This window comes from Poecile atricapillus, chromosome Z (assembly GCF_030490865.1).
Source record: "Poecile atricapillus isolate bPoeAtr1 chromosome Z, bPoeAtr1.hap1, whole genome shotgun sequence".
In the NCBI taxonomy this organism is placed as follows: Eukaryota; Metazoa; Chordata; class Aves; order Passeriformes; family Paridae; genus Poecile; species Poecile atricapillus.
In genome coordinates, this window is record NC_081289.1 from 75,384,714 (window position 1) to 75,400,993 (window position 16,280).

Here is a 16,280-nt window from a genome sequence, read left to right on the forward strand (position 1 = left end):
CCTGTCTTCCGGTGCCTTTATAATGAATAGGACAAAGAAGGAGGGTGCAGGAAAAGAAACCTTTTGTTTAATTTTTCTGTGATACTCTCTGCTTTTTATCCTAATCCTGTCTGTGCTTTGAAAAATAGTTACAATGTTTCAGGCAGACAAGACCATAATTCAGTTGTGAATGAGACGATTTCACTACAGGTTGAAGATTAGAATTCATTTAAGATTAATTTGGAAACAGGTTTAAGAAAAATACAACAGGGAAATTAAGAAAATAGCTTCAGTTTTAACCTCTCTGACTGATCTGAGATTAGCATTTTTCTCCTATGTCAGTAAGTTACACATATCTAAAAAAGTAAGCAAGCAGGTTTTGCACATTTTATCAATTCAGTCTTTACTTATACATATTGAAAGACTGTATCTGTGTGTCGTGGTTTTGAACCAGTAATTAACAAACAAGGGGGAAAAAAGAATTATTTATTTCTTGCTGTGAGATATGAATTAAAATAAGAGCAAACCAGGCATAAAACTTAAAAGGAATAAAGAGAAGTTTATTGACAAACTACAAGAACAAGAACACCAGAATAAACCTTTAGAAAAAACCTTTTCATTTCTTACTGCTTACTATTCCTTTGTTCACATGACAACAGAGACAAGAACTTTATAATCTTGATGGTTTAAACAGTTCTAATTTTTTCTATAGTCTTTTTCTCAGTTTCTGTAGAGAAACAGAAGTTTCTTTCTGTTAATTTATGGAGTTTTTCACAAGAAAACTATTTTGTTATAGTTTTTCGTTCCTCTGATATCAGCTGCTCAGAGCTGTTATTATCAGAGCCCACCCCTCCTATTCCACATCACTCTGAAATGTTATAGGTCATTAGTTTGGGGATAGCATTTTAAGGATAAGTTATTCAAAGGCAAAAAGTATTCTTTATCTGTTTTTGTGAGCTTCACTAGAAAACAGTTTTCTCATTGCCTCTCAAGGCCTCAAATCTCTCAGCACTTCACTATACCATAATTACTTTACTTTTTCTCAAATTTACACTTTGAACACTCTATTCCTCCCCATACTCTATCATGCATTAAAGGAGTTCTTTTCAGGACTTCATTGTCCATCCCCATAGTTTTAACAGAAAGATATTTCAGCTTAATTAAAGCATCTTCTTAATTCTCTACCTTTCTTGAAGTTTCTTTTCTTTCTTGCCACTAGTAGTTTATAAAGTCTCTTTTCATGTTGATCACTCTCCTTTTCTCTTTCTGGATGAAAAGATTAATCCGCAAGTTTCATCTGGATAAGAAAGAGTTAAAATCTTGCCCAAGCTTTTGTAGATGGTTCGGTGATCTCTGCTGAACAGGAGCTGAAGCCGTTTACGATGAAAAGTTCCTCATAGCTGCTTTTGAAGAGCGTGGTCTCCATCTCTGCTTGCAGCAGGCTTAGAGCTCTTCTCTTTCTTCACTCAGCAGTTTTCTAGTGAATGTAGTTACAGCAAAACCTGCAGCTGAGCCAGAGATCGGGCCGGGCCCGGCCCAGCCCGACCTGGCTCGGGGCAAGCTTCATCTCCCGGCCGGGAGACGAGAGACGCGGCGGGCTTGGCCCGGCCCCCGCCCCGGCCGCATGGCCTGGACAAGGAACCGGAGGCCAGCCGGAGCTCCGCCACACTTCACAGTCAAGGAACAAAGAAACCTACAGACTTCTGGTTGTACACTTTAAGGTGGGGTTCACAAGTTGATTTTACTTTTCAATGGCTAAAACTGCTGTCAATTCTCAGCAATGACCGATAATTAGTCAGGAGAAAAGACTCCCAAGAGCCCCCAGCAACTTTAACTTCCTTAAAGGTAAACTAACCCCATGACACTGTGACGCTCGAAGGAATGAGAATTCCAAACCTACATAATAGGAACCATGTTATTGGAATTTCATAATTTAAAAAGGGATGGGAGGAATGATATAAAGTCTGCATTGAATTCTGTGGTTTGTCAGTCTTACTCAGTTTAAAAAAAAAAATGGTTGCACATCAGATCATAATCTTTGTAATTTCTTGGGTGTTTTTAAAGACCAGCTGGCATTGTATACTGCAAAGCTTTTCAGATCGTATTTATAGACAGAGAAACTGATTTAGATCAGGATCTATCTTGTCCATATGATATACAAAGATAAATATCTTCAGGTGAAAAATTGTTTAAAGTCCTACTGTTCAGAGACAGTGTGTATCAAGAGTAAGCCTGATAGAAAATTCTGTAGTCCATATTCTGTTTTAAGAAGAAATTATAGGAATGAAAAGAAAAAAATTCTACTATTAATAATAGCTGTGCTACTCAATGCTCCTGCAATCTGTAGAGTTTCAATTTGGAACTCTAACTGCTCCTTTGCTAGTTTGCCCAGCATAAGACAGAAACTAATATGGAAGGGTAAAACGAACAAGCTTAAATTACTATATTTCTCTATAGAACTTGGTCTAAAATGGCATTTCCGTGTCAGGAAAGAATATACTTTTCCTATGAGTCTCTTAAACAGATACAAGACAATTATGCAGCAAAAAAAGTTCATTGATTGAAGCCCACTTTCTGGATAGCAAATTGTCTGCTCATAAATTTATGTACTCATAAGCTATTCTAACTTAGGTTTTATGTTAATAATTTCAAATTACTTTGGATAATGTATTTGAATGTAAAGTTTATTCATGTTAATAGATAGCTGCGGTTTCATACTGAAATTTCCTATGTCCCTGGGTATGTTTGTGGAGGTCTGTGATGTTTTGGGGGCTTTTTTCTCCTCTATCTTTTGCTCATGGTATTTTATATTTATGTCTGGATTCATTCACTTTAGCTGAAGGATGGGGATTATGACCAGAGCTTGTTAAAATATACACAGTTTATTAAACATAAAAACACTGTGAAACACCTCAAGGGTTAGTTTCATTTTACAGTCTTGCATATTGGGAAATTAAATTGTACATCTTACAAGTTGCAAGTTATTGGGGTGTCCAAATAGTCACCAAATTCTAATTTGATCAGAAAATATTTTAAAATTTATTTTGTTTACAGATTGCAAGATTAATAAAAAACAGCTATAATTTAATGTCCATTTCTGTAGTACAACAAGCATAGATATGTGCAACAGACAAGCAGTTTTATCAAAATGTATGTTTCTTCTCAAATGCTGCTCATATATATTGACTGGTGGAAATTGATGCAGGTTTTTTTCCCCTGGGAGTATGAAAGAGATAGAGATTTCAGTTTATGCAAGTTAACCATCACTCTGCTTTTTATATATTAGTAAGAAAGAAAATTTGTGAAGCTGACTTGCAGTATATATACTTCCTTATGAAGTTGGCTGCCATTTATCTCAATTATTCAGTGGGCAGGTCAACTTGCTTGTTGGGTAAATGTTCTTTTCTTTCATTTTGTGAGTGTGAGAAGCAAGACCTTTCTGCAGATAGAGCATTGTTCTCCACATCCATTAACAGATGTCAGCACATGCCTCAGGCAGGGTTAGCAAATACCACTCACAGAATCACATTCCATCCAGCCTGATAGACTCTGTCTTTTGGGTTAGACACATGGTCAACACATGTTGCTAGTGTCCAGTTCAGACACTTCAGTAGTTTTTCTACCTGAGGGTTTTTCTTTCATTAATTTTACTTTTTTTTTTTAAGAATGCAAACTCTTAAAATGTTATTTTCTCCCAAATGTGACCAATAGTAAAGTATGTGTCAGTACAGCAGAGCTCAGATAAAACTTGTTTGCTTTTTTAAGAAAGGAAGGTAAACAAATGAGTCAGGAAACTGCACTTTTTCTGGTATTGGCAAGTGGTAGCTGAGATAGGTTTTGTATTTTCAAGCAAAATCTTGGAATAAAAGATGAAGCTGACATCTTGTATGTTGTTAGTGCCTAAAGCAGACAAATGTAAAGTCATGTGTGCAGGATATTGATGACCACATTTAAAAATATGTGAACCTTAATTACCAGATCTCCACATTCCACCTCAGATAAAGTGGGATAAATGTTGCTGGTGAGCTCCAGAGTAGTACTAATGTGACCACAAGTAATGAGCTTGTGTCCATAAATCAATTTAACAAAGTGACTGGCTTCAAGCCAGATATTTTGAATTCAAATTGTGGTTAGAGGCTCCAAACACAAATCTTGGACTGGGTTTAGTCTCTTGTTGGGTGTGGTACATTTCAGCTAATGTTACTAGACTTCAACACAGAAGTTTGTCCTGTAAATCTGAGTCATGCTTTTGATAGAACAGTAGTTCCTCTTTTACTTTTGCGTATCTTCTCTGTTCATCCATCTTTGCAAGTTAAACACCCAGAGAAATAGAAAATAAGTAGTCAGGCAGAGACTGTAGGCAGGGGCTTTAAAGCTATCAGAGTTGGGACAGAGCTGGGAAATAAGCGTTTGACCTCAGTGAGAACAATGCTCTGACATGTTGCACCCCATTATAACCCTTATCATCAACAACATGACTGCTGTTGCCCCCCAGATTCAATGAATTCTTCACTTCATAAGCTGCAGAAAAAGAGAAATTCTTAGAGATCAGGTGAAAGACATGTGCCAGCTTTGAAGGAATTTTACAAAAGCAGAGTCTGAGGAGACACTTTTAATAAAAGAATGTCCAGCTCTTTGATTAGAAGATGCAAAATGTTGTGAAGTTAAGTGGGTGATGCTGCTGCACTACTTGAGAATCTCTGGAGTACTCAGATTTATAGATGGGAAATAAGTGTTATTTGTTAATTATCTTCCTCATTCCTACTCATGGAAGTATGAACTTACTTTTTAATGTTTGCTTTACCATTTAACATATATCTTTCTGCAGTGCTAGCTGTAAAAGGTCAGTATGGGACCCAACTCTACAAACAAGGATAGTTATGAGTGTAAAGGGAAATTATTAACCATAAGTGGACTAAACATGTTTCAGTAGAATTTGTTCCTTAAAGAGCCTTTAAATCATGAAAATAAATAAATTATGTGTCTCTGCTTTAAATTAACTGTCACTGTTAACCGTTATGATGCAACAGAATTTTTTGTTAACCAATAGAACCAGGAAAAAAAGGTATTTCAGTCTCTTGGGTTAATGGAATTAACACATGATATGTCATTCAAAGAACTTTTGCATTTTAAATAGTACATTTCCTGTTCTCATTAAACCTACTCCTTTCCTCCTGTGTTTTGCAGTCTTCTTTGCCATGATTCTAATAGAAGACTCCTGGATGTAGGCTTTCTTTGTTTTGCGAACAACATGTTTTGCAAACAATCAGGCTTTATTAAATAAAAAAAAAATCAATTTTTTTTGCATCCAGAAGTCTAAAGGCTTTTATCATACTGGTTTTGAGGAGGTTTCTTGGTTCTAGAAATTAAGAGAATTAAAAGTTTGTAGGTGGTTACCTGCAGCATAACTGTAAACTTCAATATTATGTGAGAAACAAAATTTGAGAAAATTAAGCTTGATCAGTTATTTTACCAGTGTTGTAAGTCTTGGCCTGGTTTATCTAAGAACTTTCCAGATCATCTGCTGCTGTGGAAGTAGGTGCTTCTGACATTTCAAAAGATTTAGCTTTTTAATCAGCACACATTAAAATAATTTTTGCAAATGTGGTATTTTTTATTGTATTTATTTAGTTCTAGCTGAACATTCCATGACTCTTCTGAGTTACTCAGTGCTGAACAAGTTCTCTTCTTTAAAAACCTGAATGCCAGTTCAAACTGATTTGTTTCATGTTTTTTCCCATATTCTAGCCCCTATAGTAAATCACTTGTTTTTCTCCATTAAATAGGTAGCATGAAGTAGCAGGTACAATGGTGGCTGATGAGAGCCCTATTTTTTAACAAGAAAAACCCCCAGCCTTACCTCAGGAAGGCACAACGTCTTTCTTGTACTGTTGGCTGGTAAGAAGGGGTAAAGGCAGGAGATTCCATTGGGAGACAAGCCACATGAACCTGATGCTTTTTCTCATGAAGTTCATCTTAATGCAGCTCCCTCCTTTCTGATTTTTGCTTTTGGACCCACCCAAGTAATGTGAAAAATCTCCCAGATGAGAAGGACCTAGCAAGATTAAAAGGGCAAGGTGGATTTTCCAAAGATGCCTGTGAAGTGAAATGCAGGGAGATCACTCCTCTTTTTCAAGAAATGTGATAAACGCTTGCAGCCGGATGTGAAACTGTAATCTGAAGTCTTTCAAGTGCAGGAGCCTGATTCTGCTCAGCTGTGTAATTATGATGGAAGGAAGCCAGACAAAGGCAGAGACCTGGGCACAACCTTTTGGGAGTCTTGTTCTGGCAGAGTGGGTGGGAGAATAGGAGGAAGGGTACAAATAATACGTTTCTTTGCCTGATTGATAATGAACTAGTAATAAGTGGCCTTATTATAGTAATAAGTTTCCCATGGAAGCCTGATGATTGCAGAGAAGCTTTAGCCGAGTGCGTGTGACCACATCTTATTTTGATCAGCTTAGCACAGCAAAGCTGTGTAATTATCATAATCTAACAATTAGCCTGGCATCCTTTCCCAGTATTTAATTACTCCAATAAATGCTAATTGAATAGAGGACTTAATGACAAGAGAATAAGTTTCTTTCTGCATTGTGTATTTAGCTTGCAGTATTTTCTAGGGATAATTTTGAATACTGTTTTATTGAACAACAGCCTAAACAGGATTTTGCATCCTACATAGTGTTTTTTCATGGTGTCTTGAACTTGCTCTAACTTGTGAAACTGTAACCTGAGGACTGAAAGGTCATGGATTGCTTCTTTTTATTAGACGGTTTTTTTGTTTGCTTGCTCAGGGTAGCAATATCCTGCTAGAGATCTAAAATGTCAATGGCTTGCTACTGTTAGCAAACACACTTCTCATAGCATCTGGAAAATGTTGGATTTTCTTTTGGTTTGAATAGAGCTAAAATTAAAATAGCTCTTTGATTGCTTCATTGTTTGTGCATCAGAATCATTGTTGATGTCATCAGAGCTGTGGGAACAGAGTTTATGAAATGTTGTGACAAAAGCCAGTGAAAAGAGCAGAAAAACATTAAAGAGGTTATTTTTCCATAGCACAGAAATAGCGTCTTTAAAATTATCTGCAGTAAAATGGTACACGTAATCCCACAACCCCTCAGATAATTAACAACCACAAGATTTCCCCCATCACACTTAAAGCTGTTAAGTTGGTTGAAATGAGGGGGTTTGAAGTGAGTGAAAGAATGACAAGGCACAAGTTATGCTGCTATGTTCCAGTCACAGCATGAGAGTAGAGCTTGGAATAGTCCTAATGCATTACACTTACCATCTAAACACAGACAAAAGCTATAGGCAAGCTCAGTGCCCTGGAACGGTGAATAACTACATGATGACATCCTGAGAGCAACTAAAATGTTTTCCTTTCAAATGATGTTAACAGTTTCCAGAAAATGTTTGGGTTCTGTGTATTGTGTGTGCAAATAACTACCAATACCCATCTCTCTGTTAACAATAATGAAAGCAAATAGTTTCATAACCAGCTGACAAAAAATTTTCCATCTATTTCTGTGTTTTTCCAGTTCAAGCTTTCCCTGTGCCTGGAGCATTTGTAAGAGGTGTTTCTGTTGTGTAATAACATTTAACCTACTGGAGATTCAGCCTTTGTTTGGATACCTATGGGATCTTCTCACCTGGCCTGCTTTTTTCGTGGTATTTGTAGGAATGGACTTCTCTCTGAAACATCACTGTCTCTATTAAATTTAATTAAAAAGTGGCTTAGCCTCCATGAAAGCAAAAAAAGGAGGAGTTGAGTGACCAGCGTTCATAGGGTTATGCATGTGTTGCTCACAGAAGCCTCTTTCCTCAGGAAACAGAACAAGTAACATTTTGCTGTGCTGTTCTGAAGAACTGTGGGTAACTGTAGTTTGTATTTACCCCAAGAATAAATCAGTTGGGTGAATTTTGTTGATGTTGTTTTACATTCCAGGTTATCATTTGAGGAAAAGCTGATAGGGGTGAGGCATTTGGCAGTGGCAATGTCCTCTGCATGTTGGTGTTAACAGGCTGTGCAGGCTCCAAGCATCAGAATAGGGGCCATTTACATCTGATTGCTTTCAATACCTGACTGAAAACCAGAATTTCATAATTTTTTGTCAGAGCAGTTATTTGTAGTCTTTTCTAGTTCACAGTGAAGCCTTGCTTCATGCATTTGACAGAACAGCTTCCAAATAAAGAAAGGTTGACACAGTAAAAGGCAAATTTTCCAGTAAACTTATCTTAAAGTAGAGCATCTGGTGCATCGATTTTACAGGAAGGGCAGAATATAACGAGTAAGATTTTTAGGGGTAGTAACAAGCAGAAACTATTGAAATTTTTTTATCTATCTGTGGTAGTTTGACACTAAAACCCACCACACTATCTAAATGAACAATTAGTGTTATTCGTATTATTCTTAAACTGGATTTTTGTAGTGCTTATGCCAAGAAAGAGAGAAACCAAAACAAAATTGTTATTGTGTTTTAAGTATCTGTTTAAATAGTCACTTTTTTCAGTGACCAGCAAAGTTACTATCTTCAAGATGAGTCACTTAGGCTTCAGAACTTAAAATTATGAAGAGAAGCATACACACAGACTATGTACTTTCCCTTTGTTAATAGATAAACACAGAACACAGAAGGTACTAATTATTTACAAAATGTTTTGCTAGTCTTGCTTTCCTGTGGTTAAAATATCTGTGAAGTTCTCTCTCTGCATCCTGAATACCTGGATATTTCATCAGTGGCACTTTAGCACAGAAATATTCCTCTGACAGGCTTTGCTGGAAGCAGTGTCTAAGTTTTGTGTAGCAAGCTGATGTTTGTTGGTTATGGAAATATTTAAGTGTAGAAACTCCTTAACTATCTGTTTCTGTCTTCCAAATGCTACTCCCTGATAGCTGGCTTTGTAGTATGCAACTTCCCAAGACACTGTTTGAATGCCACCTGACAAAAACCAAAGGTTAATTATGTTTGAAGAATATTAGTGCTTTGCTGTGTGTAAGCTAGAGCGCATGGAGACAAATTGACATTATTTCCAAAAAAGTTTGTAAATTCTGTCTGATTTTTGGAGAAACCTTTTTGGTTGGTTTCTACCACAACACCATGCTCTGTTATGCAAAATCTAGATAAAACTGCTTTCTTCCTAGATTAAAGATCCTTATAACCACATGGTTCCAAAAGGCATGGGAGTCTGGGTGAGGACTGATGAGAACAGGAATGAAGACCTAATTGGGAAAAGAGAAAGTATAGTAGTAACATACCAGGAAGTTTTCTGGTTGGAATGGGACTGGAAAAAGGGACAGGACATCTGATATTCCTGTCTTATCTGCAAATATGTTCATTAATGGGCTTCATCTTCCCTTTAGATGTTTCACTCTTCAGTGTATGTAGATGGCTTTAATGATCAGTGCTTTAATTTGAAATGGAACTTTTGTTTTACTTGAATACCTGAAGTAACACTACTAAGTAAGAGGTTTTCAGCCTGTAAATGTTGAGTGCTTTCCACTCAAATGTGGTTTTAAATTCTTGGAAGTGTGTTTCCTTTGTGAAGTGTTTCCTTTAATAAGCTTTGAGGACTGAGCTGATGAATTTTTTTGTGAGTTACTCATGGCCATCCCTTCTTTTTTCTCTTCTGATTAGAAGACTTACCTTTCCTCTTTGAGATGTAAATACAACATGTTGCTTGTAACTGGTGAAACAGGAATGGTCTCTGTTCGCTCTAACAGAAAAGTTTTAGATATTGTAGCATCTTTTGGAAACATAAAATTAGTTCTGCATCTCTTTAGTATACCTGCTGAGTTTTTGATTACTGACTGCTTTAGGATATTGCAAAACAGGAAAGAAATACCTGCTCTCTGATTCATAGTTGGTTAATACCCTGGAGTAAGGAGACTTCACGCAGAGCTGCTTGATAAAATACCTTGGTACATATTTTCCCTGTAGGAGGTTCGCTCCTGTGCTAACAATATTGGCTAAAGGTCAGCTTAGATCACTTAAAATATGCACAATCTCCTTCCCTTTTTAGTAAATGAACACTTCCTACCTATGGCAGATAACTGATGACTGAAACTTGAGAGAACATGGTAACAGGGAGGAAAGGACACTGGGACAAAAAGGACTTGGTTGTGTGCTTCATCCTCAGACCTGCCTTGCAGGCAGCACTTCAGAGTCTGGAGTGTGAATGAATGAATACACTCAACTGTTTCAACACTTATGAAACAAGAAATAAGAAGGAACCTACTAAAATGCCAGTGATCAAAGGTTACATTGCGGTTTTGTTTATTTAACAAGAATACAGAGGGAAACTTTGCCAAAAGGGAGTCAGATGAGGTTTGATTTTTCTTTTTCTTCACCATCTTGCTAGTGCAGATTACAAGTTTGACTTTATTGCTAAATTGGGATTAAGGTGTGATCACACATTTAGCTGTCTGTCTTCTTGTACTTATCAGCTCCATTACCATAGGCTGTGCAGTTGGATTCTTCCCTTCAAATTCAGCTATTTACAGTACAGACACTGTCTGGGAAGTGTCTCTCTAGACTCTCCTTTTGGTTAAAGGAGAGAATTAGCTGCTTCTGTAAGTGTGATCCATCTCATTACAATGTACTAAAGAGGCTGGATGAACTGAACATCAGAAGTTCCTATTGCTCTCCACTGACTTTTAAAATAATGTGGAAAAGCAGTTCACATAAGGTTATTTGTGTAGTAAAAGTCTAATGGTAGAGAGGGTCAGTCTGATCTTGAATGTATTATGTAAGTGTAATTCTAGAAGCATATAGTTTGTGTCACAGAACTGTAATTGATCATTATGGTGAAGGTACAGGCTGATAAAAGAGGTAACCTTGAAAATCCCTTGAGAAAACAGAATTGTTTATTACCTACATGGTTAAAAAAACAACCAATACTGTCCACACAAACATGCATATATAGGTATGTATCAATTTGTACTTACTGAAAGTGTAATTGAAAAAATAAACAGAGATATTATTGCCAGAATGCATCTTTTTTATTTGTAACTTACACTCGCTCTTTTTCATTACCTATAAGAACAGCATACTGTTAACTGATTCAGAGAACAGATGCCAATTTGAAAACAATACATTTTTTTCAAATTGTCACAGTGTCCCTTTTGGAGTTACCACTCCAGCCACCCAGGCTAGCTCGACACTGTCGACCTGTGGGGGGACACCTGTCTGAATCCTAGGAATCAGAGGAGCAGCTTGATGGAAGAGACCACAGCAACAATGAAGGAGTCAGGAGTCAGGCTCTCATGAAGGGCAAAGCCTAAGATTTATTGAATACCTACGTGGACCTCCGACTTCTGGGACACTGCTCCAGGAGAGCCCCCAAAACACAGATGACAGCAACTTAAATCTGGGGGAGGAACCAGGGGAGACGACAGATCTCAAACCAATGGGAAACTAGGAGGGAGTGTGAAGGGACCAGAGGGACATTGGAAAGGATCAGTGAGGAAGGTCCAGGGTGGGACCTCTGCCCTATCACTCGACCACCCTCCCTGAATTTTCTCTACGCCGGGAGGAGTAGCTGAGTGACAGACAGGGCTCAGAGGGGAGGAACAGGAAACATTCAGGAACAGGAGGCAGGTACAAGGGTGGATTGACAATTGGGATAGGAGGGTACAACTTGGGTTAAACTAAAACAAAAACAGAGGGGAGAGGGAAACAAACCATTAACATAACAACATGGGGGGCAAAATTAACAACACAATACAACAGCAAATGTGTTAAGACATTATCTGTTCAGGCCACAGATTTTGAAAGCGCTGGAGTACAGAAATATGTATCTTCACCAACAATTTGGATAAATGTAAATTCTCTTGGGAGAGCTGTGGTTCAAAAAAAGGCTTTTCTGTGTTACAGAGTGGAAGTGTGAGGCTGTGCCCTGGCTGAAATTATACAGATCTATCATGCTTTGATGCGTATTCAGTTTTTTCCTTTAAAAAGCTATTTTATTGAAGTTATCGTAGGGATATGAAAAGGTGTAGTTTGCTCTGAATTTATCCTTGGAGGGCCAGCAAATCATTGCTTTTTCTCTGAAATTAGATAGAAGGATCCAGATGGCAGATTTCAAGCCCATCAGGTGTTTAAAATATGCCCCTTAGCTAAAAAGAAGTATTATAGTTATATCTGTCATGGCCTTTTTATTGCTCTGTGGTACTTGACAACTGCAGCTGTGAAAGACTGAAGCTACAAGTGGCCCAGTCAGCCTGAAGTGGAGTAGGTCAGTGGTTGGTTTCTTTAGCTGCCCCAGGGAATTTAATGAATTCATAGACCTGGTTTATGGAATCGTTAAATCTATCATGGTATGAACTCACATGAAGGCAGTGAATTTGTTCCCACAGTTTCTTCCAGACACTATGGCAGGCATTAGAAAAGTAATGTAAGTGGGACATACAGGGGAGAAACAAGGAAATCCTCCCCACCCCCAACAAACAAGAATCCCACATCTCTTAGGAGTCATCAGTAATAATAACAGTAATAATAAAATGCATCTGGGATGGTGCCTTGCACTGCATTTCTCAGCTGGCACTCATTCAGATCTGTCACATTAGGCTGAGTGCTGATAATTTGTATCCCAGAATCCTTTTATCTGAACAGAGCAGCATCTTCAATATATACTTTTGGCAAAGGAGAAGCATGGCTTTTCAAATCTCTTTAGAAAGCAATACAGACTTTTCTTTGCATCTTGACAAACTTGCTTCTTATGATGAAAGAGTAACCTGTTTGTATTCTTGTAGTAACTGTAAGTACCTGCAGTCAAATCAGCTTTCAGCATAGGGGTGATTACTGCATGATTCAGAGAAAAGGATATGTTTGGGTTATTTATTTGGTGCATATGCAGATATTTCTATAGATACTGATTTGGGAAGGCTGATACAGTTTTGGCCTCTGCTGCTTCTTGCTTCAATTAAAAAAAAAAGCAAAAAAATAAGACCGACACTTTCTTTGTTTATTATTCAGTAAACCATAGGGAAAGATAGCCTATATCACACACTTAGTGGTGGATAATAACAGACTTATTCTGTAAAAGAATAGAGCAAAACCTTTACCCAAAAGGTTGTATGATCATATTCCTGCATAATAAGTCTCTGATAGCTCTGGTGAATTGTAGGGGTCATTTTTGAGAGTGAGTGTACATGGCTGGAGTGAAATGAAGTGCCATTAGTGATGCCCTTTCATATGAGAATGTCGCCCTGCAACAAGGTCATCCTAAGATAACTGTGTTTACGTTTGAACTCTTCCTGTGATTTCAGATTCCAGCGAGGCGACTACCACATTGATGTCTGCATCAATGACTACCTGGATGTGTTCTGCCCTCACTATGAAGACTCGGTGCCAGAAGATAAGACCGAACGCTATGTTCTGTACATGGTGAACTTTGATGGCTACAGCTCCTGTGATCACACTTCCAAAGGGTTCAAGAGGTGGGAGTGCAATCGGCCGCATTCCCCAAATGGACCATTGAAGTTCTCGGAAAAGTTCCAGCTCTTCACGCCCTTCTCACTGGGATTTGAGTTCAGGCCAGGCCGGGAGTATTTCTACATCTGTGAGTACAGAGAGATTTACCATTGTTGCACTGCAGGTATAAGAAACACAGCTAATTTTTCACCTATACTCTGTGAAAATACAGAAGGGCAAACAGTATATAATGCAGATGCTTTACAGTGAACATGGGCTTAAACTATCTCCAGGTACATTAGCTAGGAATCTAGCTAGTGAAAAATGACATTAAATCATATTTTCTTTTCTCACATGATATTGCATGCCAGCCTGCTCACTGAACCACAGCTGACTTTTAAAGCAAATTGCACTATTACATTTATTTCAACACTCTGAGGCAGGGCAAGAAGGGGAGGATAGAAATTGTCCTCAGATATGAGAAAAAATAATTAATCCTTTGTATGTGGAATACCTCAATTTTCTTACTTGTGTAGATTAAATACTCTTGTCTCTGTAGTATTTATTACCCAAGGAAAGTGAGGTTTGAGTAGCTCTTAAGTGATATTATGCTGCTGATGTCAGTAGCACAGTGGTATTTAAAGCTGTAATTTCTCAGGCTAAATAATCCTAGTATTCATCCAGGTGGCTTTTTTTCTACCTTCCTTTCCCCCACAACTTTTTCATGGGTGAGCTATTTCTGTCAGCATGGCAATGGGAGTGCTCTGGGAGCAGGAGGCAAGAAGGTGAAGAGATCTGCATCAGGATTGCTCCAGGCATCCAGACAAGATGCAGGAGACATAATGTGGGTCTAAGGAAGGGAAAACACCAGGAGGTTAAAACCCGGTGGGTTAAGCACACTGATTCATTGACTCCACTCGGCAGGTCATATCATTTCAACTATCTCATGTGTTTAGTACTCCCAACAAAGATCTTATTTCATCAACGCATTTTGTGCCTGTAGCTTTCAATCCAAACAAGTTTTGACTGCTCCAGCTTTATTTTTTTCCCTGTTTTTTGTTTTAGACAACAGAGCAGAAAGCTTTAGATAGACTGCAGATCCCAATAAATATTACTTTCATATGTGTAGCTGGCCTTTCTACTGTGAAACAGTCATTCCACCTCATTTCACCAGAGAAACTGAGTACATATGATCCCGGTTTTCAGCCTCATTTCTTCAACACTGAGATTTTTGTTTTCCCTTCCATAATCTACAGGGAAATAACAGTCTTAGTGGATAGCTTCCCATTAATTTCTTTTTCTTCCATCAAGTAAAGAACTCTAGTGAGTAGTGCTTTTTCATCAGAAAAACTGTATCTTGTTCTTGTGCTGAAACACCATAATAAAAATAATACTGTGAAAAACGAGCTTCACTTTCCTGGTAAAATTTAAAGGTTTAATAAAAGACAATAGGAGACAAAAAAATAAAGCAAATTTTAGCAGCAGGATGCTTGGCATTCAGCCAAGAGCACATTTGCTGTTTCGGAGACACCCTTTATGTATCTTTTCTATTGCATCATCCTGTTGTATATTCATAAACAATTATATATATTTAAACTTTTCTCCGAACTAGTTTATATTCATTTATATTATTTATATTATAAACATAATTTATATTATGTTCAAAGAACTGTTTAGCATGGCTCCTCCTCATTTAGAGCATGCACATTTCTTGGCTGTGGTTTTAGTCTGTTCTTATTATCACCTCCAGCTTGGGTTTTGGTCCATGTTTTTTTCAGACAGTAGGTGCTGATAGTTGGCATATCAGTAGCAGGGTCTTCATCACACGTTCATTGGATGTTATCCCAACCAAGCAGGCAGTTCAAGCATAACTATCAGCTATTACATTACTAAGGCTAAGTTTAGTAAATGGAAATAAAAACTATAGTAAAAAATACTTCAGCATTAAATATATAACATCCATTTCAATATTTTGGGAAAAGCCAACATGATAATATGTATCTATAACAATACTAAAAATAATATTTTAAATAATGTTATTTAAAACTGGGGTTTGCTATGAGAAATAATATGAAGATATCAGAGTTAAATAGATAATATTCAGGGATCAACAAATCTGTATTGTGTAGGACCAGTCCAACTTGTGTCACTTCAGCAAGAGTTCTGTGTAATTCAAAATTCTGATATTGTGCTCCCTCAGAACAATGCAATTATTTTGTGGATTTTTGTTTTGTTTTGTTATTTTTTTAAAATTCAGTTCCAGAGCATCATCAGTCAAATAAGCAGGAATAGTTAAGCTAAGGAATGCAGTCTGTCATCATAAGGTACAATAAAGTGTGGCACTGGAAAGGCATAAGTCGCTGCAAGACTGAAGAAAATTATTATTTTTCTAAATTTTTAAAAAAGAAAAAAGGAGAAATGTTCAATAAGCATCAAAACCAAAGATGAAAGTGATGGAAAAAAAAGAGAAATCTCAGCTTGGGCTAATAGCTTCATTGTTAAAACATACAAAATCCATTCAACTCTCAAGCAAGATATTGTAATTTAAATTCACCCAGGTTGCTTTATGCCTGGCTTTCCTCATTTGTGCTCAAATTCAATATGTCACTAAAAATCATATAACTTTCATTTTAAAATCTATGATATTAATTTAGCTGTCAAGGACTCCCTTCAAAACAATTGTTCTGAAGAACTTTAAAATGTGAAAAGCTTTATGATATTCAACTGCATTCATATGGAATTATTTTTTTTTGATGAAGGTAAAATAGCAAAAAATAGCAAAGAGATGTAAAGTATTAGTTTAAGCTAAGCGTAGCTGAAATTGCATTTTTACTCATGTTTTAATGACACAAAAGCATTTTTCCTTTTTTTCTGTAGTTTAAGTAT

The 16,280-nt window shown here is 37.2% G+C and overlaps 1 protein-coding gene across 2 annotated transcripts in view; it reads left to right on the forward strand.

Moving 5' to 3' along the window:
* Positions 1–16,280, forward strand: part of EFNA5 (ephrin A5) — a 210,624-nt gene that overhangs the window by 156,572 nt on the left and 37,772 nt on the right. For both annotated transcript variants that reach the window (XM_058827037.1, XM_058827038.1), the window contains exon 2: positions 13,250–13,542. In XM_058827037.1, the coding sequence (XP_058683020.1) occupies positions 13,250–13,542 (293 nt within the window). The remainder of the gene's footprint in view (positions 1–13,249; positions 13,543–16,280) is intronic.